The sequence below is a fragment of the Nerophis ophidion genome, linkage group LG05 (genome assembly GCF_033978795.1).
Source record: "Nerophis ophidion isolate RoL-2023_Sa linkage group LG05, RoL_Noph_v1.0, whole genome shotgun sequence".
Classification (NCBI taxonomy): domain Eukaryota; kingdom Metazoa; phylum Chordata; class Actinopteri; order Syngnathiformes; family Syngnathidae; genus Nerophis; species Nerophis ophidion.
In genome coordinates this window covers 37,282,191-37,298,198 of record NC_084615.1, presented here as the reverse complement: position 1 = coordinate 37,298,198, position 16,008 = coordinate 37,282,191, and the positions used below count along the sequence as shown (strand labels likewise).

The following is a 16,008-nucleotide window of genomic DNA, read 5'->3' as shown; positions in this document are numbered from 1 at the left end:
ATTCATATATTACTCATAGTTAAAAGCAGCTCTCTGAGGGCAACCATAATTGCGATTTGGGCCTCAATGAAAACCAGTTTGTTTTAAAGTGAAAAATGTTATAAGTATTCGAAAAAAAATTTGGTAAATGTTTTTCGATAACTCAAACACGTAATTTTCCTCCTGTGATGTAAGAGATTTTTGGCAATAAAAAAATGTCAATATGGTTTAAGTGGCCATATCATTAAAAGGGTTACGCACCTTAATGAACAAAAATAAGTACGATATATACATAGTTAAATAGAAATTTGGGGGAAGCTTAGTGTCTTTTATTGGTTAATATGAAGGGGCTTGGGACTGTAACGCACATTGTTTTTGAGCAGTGGGCTTCCAACTCGCATGTGCTTCTTGCACCACTTCAGTCCTCGTTTATAAATGGGCTTGACAGACTTGACGGACCAGCAGGTCAGGTATCTGCACAGGAGAAACAGAAGAACAAGCCTTTTGTTTAGGCAATGGCAAAATGTTTTTTTTTTAAATATTAAACTAAGGCTGTCAAAATAAACAAGGTAACTCATGTGTTTAATCACAAAAAAAATAATCGCATTAAATCATGTACACACTTTGATTAATAATGCAATTTATTTTGACATCACCAGCTATTTTACTTTAACACTTATACAGCCAGTGATCAGATCAATGTATAAGTCAGTGCAAACATGAGCGAGAAGAGGGACGTGTATTCGGTGGCAAATTTCACTCTAAAAACAGCCTGAAAGAACTTTAGATAAAACTGTTGCCATGATTTGTGAAAATAAATGACATGCATTCAAGTGCTTAAAAACGTTACTGGATGACACTGACAATAAAACTGCATTTGTGTACAAATTTAGATATTTTCTTAAATTAATTGTAATTATGCAAGCGAGTAATCACCTGTGTGAATAGTCCAAATTCCAAAATGTAATTAATCTGATTTAAAAAAACAAGCTGTCATTTGAGGGACCAAGAATAAACACATCACCTGTTGAGTTGTGGCTTGGGCTTTGGGACATGGCCCTCTGGAAGTATGGGCCTGTGGTCAGGAAGCAGACCTGGGACCACAACAAAAATGGTCAATGTGTTTACTTGATGTCAAAACAAGGTTTTAATTGCAAACATACGGTAACAAACCTGCTCTGTGAGCCATCTTTACACACACGACAATTTTTTTATGCTCCTCAAGACACAAGCCAGTGATTTTTCTGGGCAGCATCCCTCCATCTGAATTGATGAACTGACTGAGCAGCAGCACATCCTAGTAGACCATGACAAAAGAAAACCAATAATTTAATCATTACCACTGAATACAAAGTTGCGCAAAAACACTGAAACTACAAAAGCCAAACATTATTTTCCTTTTGTGAGTGATGTTTATTTATTTACCGTATAGTTGTATTTGTTTTGCAGGTTCCATCTGTAAATAGGACACTTGGCTGCAGGGTTTGGAGGTTGCGGCACAGCTGGGTTATCCAGGATTTTCCCTTCAATCTGACAGAGAATGTCCCTTTAATTCATCCATACATAATAATGTGGACCACTAATTACATTTTCAAATGATTTGCTTTGTCATATCAACGTTTGGCAGTCTTATGCTGAGTTTTCTTGCTTATTAGTATCACCTGCTCAGTGGCCTTGTGGTTAGTGTCCGCCCTGAGATCGATGGGTTGCGAGTTCAAACCCCGGCCGAGTCATACCAAAATCTATAAAAATGGGACCCGTTGCCTCCCACTCAGCATCATGTGTTGGAATTGGGGGTTAAATCACCAAAATGATTCGCGAGCGCGGCCACCCCTGCTGCTCACTGATCCCCTCACCTCCAGGGTGGAACAAGGGGATTGGTCAAATGCAGAGGTTAATTTTACCACACCTGTGTGACAATCATTACTACGTTAACTACATACGCAAGTACGGTATTAGCTGTCACTGCAATGCTGATGACACCCAACTCTACATGCCCCTAAAGCTGACCAACACGCCGGACTGTAGTCAGTTGGAAGCGTGTCTTAATGAAATTAAACAATGGATGTCCGCTAACTTTTTGCAACTTAACGCCAAAAAAACGGAAATGCTGATTATCGGTCCTGGTAGACATCAACCTCTATTTATTAATACAACTTTAACATTTGACAACCAAATAATAAAACAAGGTGACTCGGTAAAAAATCTGGGTATTATCTTCGACCCAACTCTCTCCTTTGAGTCACACATTAAAAGTGTTACTAAAACGGCCTTCTTTCATCTCCGTAATATCGCTAAAATTCGCTCCATTTTGTCCACTAAAGACGCCGAGATCATTATCCATGCGTTTGTTACGTCTCGTCTCGATTACTGTAATGTATTATTTTCGGGTCTCCCCATGTCTAGCATTAAAAGATTACAGTTGGTACAAAATGCAGCTGCTAGACTTTTGACAAGAACAAGAAAGTTTGATCATATTACGCCTGTACTGGCTCACCTGCACTGGCTTCCTGTGCACTTAAGATGTGACTTTAAGGTTTTACTAATTACGTATAAAATACTACACGGTCTAGCTCCAGCCTATCTTGCCGATTGTATTGTACAATATGTCCCGGCAAGAAATCTGCGTTCAAAAGACTCCGGCTTATTAGTGATTCCTAGAGCCCAAAAAAAGTCTGCGGGCTATAGAGCGTTTTCCGTTAGGGCTCCAGTACTCTGGAATGCCCTCCCGGTAACAGTTCGAGATGCTACCTCAGTAGAAGCATTTAAGTCTCACCTTAAAACTCATCGGTATACTCTAGCCTTTCAATAGACCTCCTTTTTAGACCAGTTGATCTGACACTTCTTTTCTTTCTCCTATGTCCCCCCCTCCCTTGTGGAGGGGGTCCGGTCCGATGACCATGGATGAAGTACTGGCTGTCCAGAGTCGAGACCCAGGATGGACTGCTCGCCTGTGTATCGGTTGGGGACATCTCTACGCTGCTGATCCGCCTCCGCTTGAGATGGTCTCCTGTGGACGGGACTCTCGCTGCTGTCTTGGATCCGCTTTGAACTGAACTCTCGCGGCTGTGTTGGAGCCACTATGGATTGAACTTTCACAGCATCATGTTAGACCCGCTCGACATCCATTGCTTTCGGTCCCCTAAAGGGGGGGGGGGGGGGGGGGGGGTTGCCCACATCTGAGGTCCTCTCCAAGGTTTCTCATAGTCAGCATTGTCACTGGCGTCCCACTGGATCTGAATTCTCCCTGCCCAGTGGGTGTGAGTTTTCCTTGCCCTTTTGTGGGTTCTTCCGAGGATGTTGTAGTTGTAATGATTTGTGCAGTCCTTTGAGACATTTGTGATTTGGGGCTATATAAATAAACATTGATTGATTGATTGACTTCAGTATTATTTTTATGCTCTCACCTGATCCAAATCATTAAATATGAACTCCATCAATAACAAATTCCAGTTCCACTCACACATTTAAAAACACCTTAAGACCAATGACTTAGAAAATGATATCACTCTTTATCAACACAGTAGTTAATCTTATGATCAATGTGGGATATGAATAATAACGGAAGAGTAATTGTTTCTATAAAGTATATTATTGGTACAAATGTTAAACCAACACGTGTACAGGGATATTTCACACGTCTTTACTGTGCATATATACTTTAATATCGGAAATTATCGGTCTCGGTTTAAAAAAATAAAATTTATGACTTTTTAAAACGCCACAGTGTACACTGACGTAGGGAGAAGTACAGAGCGCCAATCAACCTTAAAAGGCACTGCCTTTTAAATTGATTGGCCCAATCACATAATATCTACGGCTTTTCACAAACACAAGTGAATGCAATGCATACTTGGTCGACAGCCATACAGGTCACACTGAGGGTGGCGTAATAAACAACTTTAACACTGTTACAAATATTCGCCACACTGTGAACCCACACCAAACAAGAATGAAAAACACATTTCGGGAGAACATCCGCATCGTAACACAACAGAACATATACCCAGAACCCCTAGCAGCACTAACTCTTCCAGGATGCCACAATATACAGATAGCCTCTATCCCCCTCTACACACACCTCAACCTCCACATGCTCTCTTAGGGAGAGCATGTCCCAGATTCCAAGCTGCTGTTTTGAGGCATGTTAAAAAAATAATGCACTTTGTGACTTCAATAATAAATATGGTACTGCCATATTGGCATTATATTTCCACAACTTAAGTTGATTTATTTTGGAAAACCTTGTTACATTGTTTAATGCATCCAGAGGAGCATCACAACAAAATGAAGCATAATAATGTGTTAATTCCACGACTGTATATATCAGTATCGTTAATTAAGAGTTGGACAATATCAGAATATCGGCAAAAAAGCTATTATTGGAATCTCTAGTTTATAGGGTTAGGCGAAATAAGTGCTGAACTTCAGCCTGGAAACACTGTTGATTTATCAATGTACAACTGTTTGTTTATGTCAAACTGCTTGTTTATTTTGTTGACAACTGACCGAAAGAAATAATAAACTAACAAACTAAAACATTGACTACAATTTGTCACCCTGAAACTATCACTGTGTATATATATATATATATATATATATATATATATATATATATATATATATATATATATATATATATATATACACCCTTTCACACCAAATAAATAGGACTATTATTATAATGGATGTGACATTCACAGATGTCATTTTAAGTAAAAGTGTGTACTTACAGTTAAAGTGTTACCCTCTCGCTTTTCCACGACTGCAGAAAAAAACAGTGGAAAAAGTCACTTATGTTTGTTGCATCCAAACGTTCTTTTAGGCTATGAATAATGTTCTTTTGTCAAATCCATGTTGTTCAACAAGAGGTTAGAAACATGTCGAGACTGTTAGCTTGCTAGCATTAGCCGTTCACATCTAACATCGCTGCGTTTACAAGCCTCACCTTGGCGTATTCCTCTCCTCTGGGCCACTAAAGACGTCCACTGCGGGACAGTTATCCTATGTATAGCACTTAAATTGCTGCTAACGCCACAGTTTAACACCGTAAATGAGCTCCACACGGACTTCAACATAGCGCGGGCCGCCATGTTTGATCACTGACCTTGTTGGCTCGCTTTCGGCTTGTTGGCTCACAGGTAATAGAACAGCGCCTCTATCTGTCAGGAGAGTGATTGCAGCCAGTAAGTCAATGGTTTTCAACCTTCTTTGAGCCAAGTCACATTTTTTTTTCATTCCACCAGCAGGAATCATTTAAAATTTGAAGGCCTACTGAAATGAGATTTTCTTATTTAAACAGGGATAGCAGGTCCATTCTAGGTGTCATACTTGATCATTTTGCGATATTGCCATATTTTTGCTGAAAGCATTTAGTAGAGTCGATGATAAAGTTCGCAACTTTTTGTCGCTAACAGAAAAACCCTGCCTTTACCGGAAGTCGCAGACGATGACGTCACATGTTTGATGGCTCCTCACATATTCACATTGTTTTTAATGGGAGCCTCCAACAAAAACAGCTATTCGGACAGAGAAAACAACAATTTCCCCTTTAATTTGAGCAAGGATGAAAGATTTGTGTTCGACGTTATTGATAGCGGCGGACTAGAAAAAAAAAAACGCGATTGCATTGGGACAGATTCAGATGTTTTTAGACACATTTACTAGGATAATTCTGGGAAATCCATTATCTTTCTATTGTGTTGCTAGTGTTTTAGTGAGTTTAACAGTACCTGATAGTCGGAGGTGTGTGTCCACGGGTGTCTTGACGCCTGTGTCTCAGGGAAGTCGACGGCAGCTGCATGGATGGCGCAAGCTCAGCTGATCTCCGTTAAGTGGTGACTTTTTACCACAATTTTCTCACCGAAACCTGCTGGTTGACATTCGGTCGGGATCCATGTTCGCTTGACCGCTCTGATCCATAGTACAGTTTCACCTCCGGGAATTTTAAACAAGGAATCACCGTGTGTTTGTGTGGCTAAAGGCTAGAGCTTCCCAACTCCATCTTTCTACTGTGACTCCTCCAATATTAATTGAACAAATTGCAAAAGATTCAGCAACACAGATGTCCAAAATACTGTGTAATTATGCCGTTAAAGCAGACGACTTTTAGCTGTGTGTGTGTGCAGCGCTCATACTTCCTAACAGTCCGTGACGTCACGAGTACATGTCATCATTACGCGACGTTTTCAAGACGAAACTCCCGGTAAATTTAAAATTGCAATTTAGTAAACTAAAAAGGGCCGTATTGGCATGTGTTGCAATGTTAACATTTCATCATTGATATATAAACTATCAGACTGCGTGGTGGGTAGTAGTGGGTTTCAGTAGGCATTTAACTCAATGGACACTAAAATGTCTTTGCCACAATCACTACTCAGTGGCCTAGTGGTTAGGGTGCCCGCCCTGAAATCGGTAGGTTGTGAGTTCAAACCCCGGTCGAGTCATACCAAAGACTATAAAAAAATGGGACCCATTACCTCCCTGCTTGGCACTCAGCATCAAGCGTTGGAATCGAGGGTTAGATCACCATGAATGATTCCAGGGCGTGGCACCACTGCTCTCGACTGCTCCCCTCACTACTCAGGGGGTGATCAAGGGGATGGGTCAAATGCAGAGGACAATTTTCGCCACACCTAGAGTGTGTGACAGTCATTGGTACTTCAACTTTAACTTTAATTGCTGGATATGAATTTAAACCATAATCACTGTAGCTCTTGTCTCAAAGTAAGTGTCTTGTCACGACCTGTCACATCACGCCGTGACTTATTTGGAGGTTTTTAGTTATGCTCCCGTGTATAGTGTTTTAGTTCTTGTCTTGCACTCCTATTTTGGTGGCTTTTCCTGTTTTGTTGGAATTTTCCTGTAGCAGTTTCATGTCTTCCTTGAGTGTTATTCCCCGCACCTGCTTTGTTTTAGTGATCAAGAATATTTTTTGTGGGGACATTGTTGATTGTCATGTCATGTACGGATGTACTTTGGTTTACGTGATCCCGACTCAAACAAGTTGAAAAACTTATTCGGGTGTTACCATTTAGTGGTCAATTGTACGGAATATGTACTGTACTGTGCAATTACTCTACAAACCCCGTTTCCATTTGAGTTGGGAAATTGTGTTGGATGTAAATATAAACGGAATACAATGATGTGCAAATCCTTTTCAACCCATATTCAGGTGAATATGCTACAAAGACAACATATTTGATGTTCAAACTAGAATTTCATGGCTGCAACATGTGCCAAAGTAGTTGGTAAAAGGCATGTTCACCACTGTGTTACATCACCCTTTCCTTTAGCAACACTCAATAAACGTTTGGGAATTGAGGAAACTAATTGTTGAAGCTTTGAAAGTGGAATTCTTTCTCATTCTTGTTTTATGTAGAGCTTCAATCGTTCAACAGTCCGGGGTGTCCGCTGTCGCATTTTAGGCTTCATAATGCGCCACACATTTTCAATGTGAGACAGGTCCGGACTGCAGGCGGGCCAGGAAAGTACCCGCACTCTTTTACTACGAAACCACGCTGATGTAAGACGTGGCTTGGCAATGTCTAACTGAAATAAGCAGGGACATCCATGATAACATTGCTTGGATGACAACATATGTTGTTCCAAAACCTGTATGGACTATTCAGCATTAATGGTGCCTTCACAGATGTGTAAGTTACTCATGCCTTGGGCACTAATACACCCCCATACCATCACAGACGCTGGCTTTTGAATTTTGCACCTATAACAATCCGGATGGTTATTTCCCTCTTTGTTCCGGAGGACACCACGTCCACAGTTTCCAAATATAATTTGAAATGTGGACTCGTCAGACCACAGAACACTTTTCCACTTTGCATCAGTCCATATTAGATGAGCTCGGGGCCCAGCAAAGCCAGCGGCGTTCCTTTGGGTTTTGCTTTGCATAGTAGAGTTTTAACTTGCACTTTCAGATGTAGCAACCAACTGTAGTTACTAACAGTGGTTTTATGAAGTGTTCCTGAGACCATGTTGTCATATCCTTTACACACTGATGTCGGTTTTTGAAGCAGTACTGCCTGAGGGATCAAAGGTCCGTAATATCATTGCTTACGTGCAGTTATTTCTCCAGATTCTCTGAACCTTTTGATGATTTTACGGACCGTAGATGGTAAAATCCCTAAATTCCTTGCAAAAGCTCGTTGAGAAATGTTGTTCTAAGACTGTTCAACAATTTGCTTACAAATTGGTGACCCTCGCCCCATCCCTGTTTGTGAATTACTTAGCATTTCATGGAAGCTGCTTTTATACCCAATCATGGCACCCACCTGTTCCCAATTAGCCTGCACACTTGTGGGATGTTCCAAATAAGTGTTTGATGAGTATTTCTCAACTTTATTAGTATTTATTGCCACTTTTCCCAACTTCTTTGTCACGTGTTGCTGGCATCAAATTCTAAAGTTAATGATTATTTGCAATAAACAAATGTTTATCAGTTTGAACATCAGGTATGTTGTCTTTGTAGCATATTCAACTGAATATGGGTTGAAAATCATTTGCAAATCATTGTATTCCGTTTATATTTACATTTAACACTATTTCCCAACTCATTTGGAAACAGGGTTTGTACTAATAAAAGTTTTAATCAATCAATCAAACGTCGTCTCTGTAGGTCTTTGCTGTCATCAAGCATTCTGTTTTTGTTTACTTGGTGGCCAGTTCAGTTTTAGTTTTGTTCTGCATAGCCATCCCTAAGCTTCAATGCCTTCTTATGGGCACTCACCTTTTGTTTATTTTTGGTTTAAGCATTAGACACCTTTTACCTGCACACTGCCTTCCGCTGTCGCCTGCATATTGGGATCTCGACAAACCAATGTCTTATCACACGACGTGTTCCCGACATCTACAATTAGCTACCAGCTTCAACCTACTGATATGGAAGAGTATTACACGGTTACTCTGCCAAGCTCTAGACAGCACTGACACTCAACAACGGCACATTATTTGCAGATTATGATTACTGGTTTTTCAAAAAATATTCTTTACCCAAATTGGTGAAATTGCATACACCAGACTGTATGTCATGGCACACTAGTGTGCTGCGGCACATTGGTTGAAAAACATTGCAGTAAGTAACTGTAGCGAGTTAGAACTATGCTGATATAATTCCCTTTAGATTTGTCCACTTATCAAATCTGGCTTTCAAAAATTATAACATATTGCCACGAGGAAATTCATGTTCAATTTTATGAACAAACCTTTTTTAAAAGAGTTCTCTCTTAGGACATGCTGGGTCCAGTTCTACATTCAAGATCAGTCTTACAGTATACACAAAAAAACCTTCAAAGGGCAACATTAAATACAAGGGACACATAAGTGTGTTAGCATATGTCTTTAGGGACAAACTGTAAAGTAATAAAAGCTTTCATTTATTTTCTTCGTTTTCTGTTTTAATTGACAAAAATGAGACTTCATGCATCAAGAAAGATTAAACGAGGGAAGCGTTTTTGAAACAAGCCAAGTCTTTGTTGCAGAAAACAAAAACCTGCATGTATACAGTCTTCTTATCTTATCTGCATTTCATTTTTATTTAAAACAACACGATAACAAGATTATAGTTATGCTTTATCTGGAACAGTGGTCCGCAACCACCGGTCTGGGGACTGGTAACCGGTCTGTGACACATTTTCCACCGGGCCGCAGAGAAACACTAAATAATTTATAAAGGACTGAATCTTCTCTGACTTAACTTCCGCCTGTCCCACCAAATCAAGGGTCGGCAACTCGCGTCTCTCGAGCTGCATGCGGCTCTTTAGTGCCGCCTTAGTGGCTCCCTGGAGCTTTTTCAAAAATTTATGAAAATGGAAAGGATGGAGGAAAAAAATTTAATTTCACTTCTATTTTGTAAAGTAAATATGTACAGTCGATATGGGCATCAGTTACATCAACAATACGATTTGCCTGAGAAGCTGGACAGGATGAATATATACATATATATACACACACACACACACATATATATATATATATATATATGTATGTATATATATATATATATATAATTATTTTTTTTTAAATTCATTTTTGTTAATTTTTGTTTTAATATTGTTTTTGTAAGAGAGCAAACATGACACAAACTTTCCTAATTGTTAGAAATCACACTGTTTATATCACACATGCTTCACTGATGAGAGTATTTGACGAGCACCGGTTAGTCCTACTAAATTTGGCGGTCCTTGAACACACCGTAGTTTGTTTACATGTACAACTTTCTCAGACGCTGCCACGGAAAGACGTGTTTTATGCCACTCCTTATTTGTCTCATTTTGTCCAACAAATGTTTCATGCTGTGTGTGAATGCACAAAGGCGAGCTTTGTAGATGTTATTGACTTGTGTGGAGTGTTAATCAGGCATATTTGGTCACTGCATGACTGCAAGCTAATCAATGCTGACATGCTATTTAGGCTAGCTGCATGTACAAATTGCATCATTATGCCTCCTTTGTAGGTATATTTGCTTATGCCTTTGCTGTATTTAATCTATATTTGCATGTCTCATGAAACATTATCTTTATCCAATATTGGCTGCATGTCTGAAAGTCGTTTGTGTACAATGTTGTTCCAGACCACAGCAAACATTACCCAACTTGCCAAAGCTTGTAATAAATCCACTAGAAGAAGACAGCCTGTCGTTTCCTTTAACTTGGACCCACACATCTATACCTTTGGCCATTCTAAGCCAGTAATTTTCAGGTGTTCTCTCACTCTCTGAGAAGCCTCCGTTTTAATAATATTTTCCAATGTTACAAAAATTGGTAGAAAAAATATTACATTTCAACATTTCTATCAACAAATATTTGCATCAGCCTGAGAAACATAGTAATTTTGATATCTAATAGCTAATATAGACACTTCTGTCATGTGTTGCCTTCATCATAAGACTTATATAATAAGGCTCTACATTTTTAGGATTTTTTTTCTTTGTATTATGGCTCTTATGGGTTGCCAACCCCTGCACTAGACACATCAATAAGCTTGTTTATAGATGTACAATTAAACTACCCATAGGAAATTGCCTTTTTTAAAATATTTGTTTTAACTTTGTGACACGATACAAAGCACATTAATGAACATCCATCCATTTTCTGCGGCTTGTCCCTTTTGGGGTCGGGGGGGTGGGGGTATGGGGTGGGATGCTGGAGCCTATCTCAGCTGCATTCGGGCGGAAGGCGGGGTTATACAATATAAATGTGACAGATTGTAGCCAAAGGCTGATTTCCATCTGCAATCCCCAGCAGGATATTTTGTAACCTGCTGGGGATCTCATTGCATAGAAACAAGCCCAGGGCTCCCACTAATTCAGGGTTATAGTAAGTTGTATTTTTCATGCACTTATTTTTGCTGTAATCATCTGGCACATGTGGAAAGCCGGTCCCTGAAAATAATGCCTACATCACAGGTGTCAAACTCAAAGCTTGGGGGCCAGATATGACCCGCGACATCATTTTATCTGTCCCGCAAACACCTGGAAATGATATGTGTCAAAAGTACTTAATATTTTCTCACTAAATGTAATTGATTCTTTTAATTTTACCAGAAAAAATATAAGTACTACTTGAAATTGCATACCTTTTAAACTTTAATAGTATCCAATATTGCAACACATATTGGACACTATTGTTTGTCTCCAATATGTACTATTATTCGTATATTATCATACTTTCCAAACATGTTTTTGTCTAAATAAAACTACTTAACTTTACAGCAAACTACCCATCGAATGAATAAAAATGACAATAGATTTGAAGTTGTTCTTTACAGCGTATTACTGTAAATTGAGAAAAACGACTATTGTTTTTTTGCGTTAAAATTCTGTTAAATAAGGTGCCAGTTTTTTAATGTAAAATCTACGGTTGTTGTTTTTAACGGAGTATTACTGTAAATGGAAAGACAGTATATTTGTTTTTATGGTAGAAAAAATGGCAGCTAAGTTGCCAGAATAAAAAAAAGGACTTGTACTGTTTTTCCATTAACAATATAACGTTGTAAAAATCAATGCAAATTTAATAATAAAATTCTGGCAACTAAGCTGCCAGCTTTTTCCGTGAACACACCCCCATGCACCCAAGTATGGCTCCGATACCAAGTACATACAGGGCTAGTATCGCTGATACAGATACATTTGACTTGAAATGTGCAGTACATCTGGAAAGTATTCACAGCGCTTCACTATTTCTACATTTTTTTATGTTACAGCCTGACTCCAAAATGGAATAATTATATTTTGTCCTCAAAATTATACAGACAATACCCCATAATGACAATGCAAAAAGGGTTTTATTTTTATTTTTTGCAAATGTATTAAAAATAGAAAAACTAAAGAAAATCTTGTGTACATAAGTTTTCACAGCCCTGCTCAATACTTTGTTGATGCAGCTTTTGGCTGCAATCACAGCCTCAAATGGTTTTGAATACGACGCCACAAGCTAGACACACTTATCTTTGGGCAGCTTTGCCCATTCTTTTTTCACCACTTCTCAAGCTCCATCAGGTTGGATGGGAAGCGTTGGTTTTCATCAAGGATGTCTCTGTACATCGCTGCATTCATCTTTCCGTCTATACTGACTAGTCTCAAAATTCCTGTCGCTGAAAAAACATCGCCACACCATGATGCTGCCACCAGGGATGGCATTGGCCTGGTGATGAGCAGTGCCTGGTTTTCTCCAAACATGATGCCTGGCATTAACACCAAAAAGTTCAATCTTTGTCTCATCAGACCAGATAATTTTTTTTCTCATGTGTTTTTGGCAAACTTTACATTTGCAAAATTACTTTTTAACAATATCATTATGGGGTATTGTCTGTAGAATTTTGAGGGCCAAAAATATTAATTCCATTTTGGAAAAAGGCAAAATGTGGAAAAAGTGAAGTGCTGTAAATACTCTCCAGATGCACTGTAATGATCATTGAATACATTTGTGAATTTTTATGCAAAACATGTTTTAATAACTAAATTAAAATCATAGTATTTGAATTATAACATTCCCCTATTACAGTGTTTTTCAACCTTTTTTGAAACAAGGCACATTTTTTGCGATGAACAAATGCGGAGGCACACCACCAACAGAAATCATTAAAAAACAGTAACAAGTAGTTGTCGCAATTGTTGGATATGACTATAAACCATAACCAAACATAAATGATAAATGGGTTGTACTTGTAAAGCGCTTTTCTACCTTCAAGGTACTCAAAGCGCTGTGACACTACTTCCACATTTACCCATTAACACACATTCACACACTGATGGAGGGAGCTGCCATGCAAGGCGCTAACCAGCACCCATCAGGAGCAAGGGTGAAGTGTCTTGCTCAGGACACAACGGACGTGACGAGGTTGGTACTAGGTGGGGATTGAACCAGGGACCCCTGGGTTGTGCACGGCCAGTCTTCCACTGCGCCACGTCGTCCTGCATCACTATATCTAGTCTCAAAAGAGGTGTACTGTCATGACCTGTCACATCACGCCATGAATTATTTTGAGATTTTTTGCTGTTTTGCTGTGTGTAGTGTTATAGTTTTGGTGGCTTTTTCTCTTTTTTTTTGGTATTTTCCTGTAGCAGTTTCATGTCTTCTTTTGAGCGATATTTCCTGCATCTACTTTGTTTTAGCAATCAAGAATATTTCACTTGTTTTTATCCTTCTTTGTGGGGACATTGTTAATTGTCATGTCATGTTCGGCTGTATTTTGCTCCACAGTAAGTCTTTGCTGTTGTCCAGCATTCTGTTTTGGTTTACTTTGTAGCCAGTTCAGTTTTAGTTTCGTTCCGCATAGCCTTCCCTAAGCTTCAGTGCCATTTCTCAGGAGCACTCACCTTTTGTTTATTTTTGGTTTCAGCATTAGATACCTTTTTATTTTCATGCTGTCTCCCGCTGTTCCCGACATCTATAAAGCAATTAGGTACCTGCTGCCACCTACTGAAATGGAAGAGTTTACACGGTTACTCTGCCAAGCTCTAGACAGCACAGACCCTCAACAACAACAACAACACATAATTTGCAGAATAGAATTACTGATTTGCAAAAAATATTTTTAACCCAAATAGGTGAAATTAGATAATTTCCCATGGCACACCAGACTCTATCTCACGGCACACTAGTGTGCTGCGGCACAGTGGTTGAAAAAGACTGATTTATAGATAAGGTGGAAGGAGACGGCATAACAACAGATGATCAAGCTCAACGGGTTTATTGAGTGCTAGATGACTACGTGGGATGTGTATGCTACTATGTGTTTGAATGGAAGGCTATGTGTATAAATTAACCGTATGCAAATACCGTCGGGTTAGTTGAGTTGGATGTGGTAGTGTCCAAGTCCAGAGGGAAGAAGCAAAAAAGTCCGGGGTCCGATCAGGGTCGTGGGGCAGGAGAGAGGCGTCCAAAAGTCCAGGCGTGGTGTCGGGGATCAGGGAAGGCAATCAAGGTCCAGGGGAAATGGCAGCAGCAGCGGTACATAGCAAAAGCTGAGACACGGGATGAACACAGGGCTACGTTCCGACGAGGAGAAGTCAGCGGCGAGAATCTTTATCCTGTCGTCTTTCATTAAAACCATGTGCGTGGATTGCAGATTGCCTCCGGCTGCGGGCGTGTCTGGTGGCGCTCAAAGTGGAGCTTGTAGGTGCTCCCGCAGAAGACGGAAAAGCGGAATGCGCATGTGCCGTAACAGTAAGTTGGTAGGGTTGCCCATGGGTGCAGTTGGTGTGATCCCAGGATGCAGAGAAGTCAAGCAACTTGCAAGTTGAAGGTCGTTTTATTAGGTACCAAAATTGAGGTAACAACAATGTGGCTACAGAAGTTGATCAAGGGTTAGCAAAATTGAGACGTGTGAACAATTTTAACAAACCAAAAATATAAACTTAAAAGACTGATAGTATTGCAGTAAATCACACTGTTCACTCTCTTTAAATTTGCACAGAAGACAATCATTTTCACAGAACTGTATAAAGGTGCAGTCCATCATGCAACATTTTAAGTGGGGTTACCAACTGTTTATAGTGCCCCTGTTTGTTTCACGCTGGGTCGAGGGGGAGAAGTCGCAGCCCTGATTTACCGTGTAACTCTTGCATGGTACACTTGCTCTCCCCGGTATAAATTATTTGCTTGCCTAACATAATTCTTATTGCGACATCCAGTGGCCACTGTTAGAACAGCTTTTTCTTAAATTTAAATAAAAAAAAAAAAAAGCCGGATTGAACCTATTTGCGGGCCTGATCCAGCCCGCAGGTCGCATGTTTGGCATCCTTAGACTAGTGACTAGTGAAGCTCTCTGTCCATGCATCTGGTTCCACCTCCACCCACAGAGACAAAATTATGGATGATTGACAAGAGGGCTGGATGTACAGAGTTGATCCTCTTGTACCCTGATTGAAAGGAAGACATGAAGAAAACAAGCCCACATGTCAATTTATCAATGCTGGCAAAGTTATCCAGGTATCATTTGATGAAGTGATTTACTGACTACTACAGAGAATACTGGTTCTCAGGAGGACGTAGATTTTAAACCTACAGATTTGGGTGGAGTTTCTCAGCAACTACGCCGACTAGTGGCCTGGCATGCATATTACATAATTTTCTGTTTGGAGAACAACGTTTCGTGTTTGTCAGGGCTGTCGTCATGTAAACGCTGACTAAATCGATTTTGCTAAGCTTGAAAGGTTTGCAGTGGTTTAGGAAACAACAAATTGCGTGTTTCCCCAGCATTTAAGGAACATGACCATTCAGTTTTTCATGCAATAATGTAAAAAAAATAAAATATGCTGAATTGCAAATTATTGTTTTGTTTGTTGAAAGCTCTCCGTCTTTGTTGGAATTTCTACTTCTTGCCAGTGAGTTGACTGTGGTCCAGGACATGAAAACATGGAAAAGAAAAAGCTTCCTGTGCCATTCTTTTGTCTGAGCAACAGATGTCTGAGCTTTTCCATTGTTCTGGCAGCATGGTGAACACAAACATGACACCAGATGGGGCATGTTTGCCATGACACTTCCTTAATGGAGAAAAAATGGGTCCAAT

The 16,008-nt window shown here is 39.7% G+C and overlaps 1 protein-coding gene across 2 annotated transcripts; it reads right to left on the bottom strand.

Annotated features, from left to right (window-relative positions):
• Window positions 1-293: 293 nt before the first annotated feature.
• Window positions 294-5,123, bottom strand: mrps18a (mitochondrial ribosomal protein S18A). 2 transcript variants are annotated; one of them, XM_061900763.1, is made up of 6 exons: window positions 4,928-5,117; window positions 4,713-4,744; window positions 1,405-1,509; window positions 1,153-1,276; window positions 1,004-1,073; window positions 294-453 (listed from the first exon to the last, which is right to left on the bottom strand). In XM_061900763.1, exons 1-6 carry the CDS (start codon window positions 5,070-5,072, stop codon window positions 309-311), a joined length of 621 nt encoding a protein of 206 aa, XP_061756747.1. In that variant the 5' UTR covers window positions 5,073-5,117; the 3' UTR covers window positions 294-308. The 2 variants fall into 2 exon arrangements, with proteins under 2 accessions (XP_061756747.1, XP_061756748.1); XM_061900764.1 differs by lacking the exon at window positions 1,405-1,509 and having other exon boundaries at window positions 4,928-5,123.
• Between the last annotated feature and the right edge of the window lie 10,885 nt (window positions 5,124-16,008).

What these genes read in the sequence shown, in the direction of transcription:
- mrps18a (XM_061900763.1), bottom strand. Translation starts at nt 5,072, where the DNA reads ATGGCGGCCCGCGCTATGTTGAAGTCCGTGTGGAGCTCATTTACGGTG. An exon ending in GAGGAGAGGAATACGCCAAG is followed by an intron (nt 4,745 to 4,927) that starts GTGAGGCTTGTA and finishes TTTTTTCTGCAG; the next exon opens with TCGTGGAAAAGCGAGAGGGT. An exon ending in CCCAAGCCACAACTCAACAG is followed by an intron (nt 454 to 1,003) that starts GTGATGTGTTTA and finishes TCTCCTGTGCAG; the next exon opens with ATACCTGACCTGCTGGTCCG.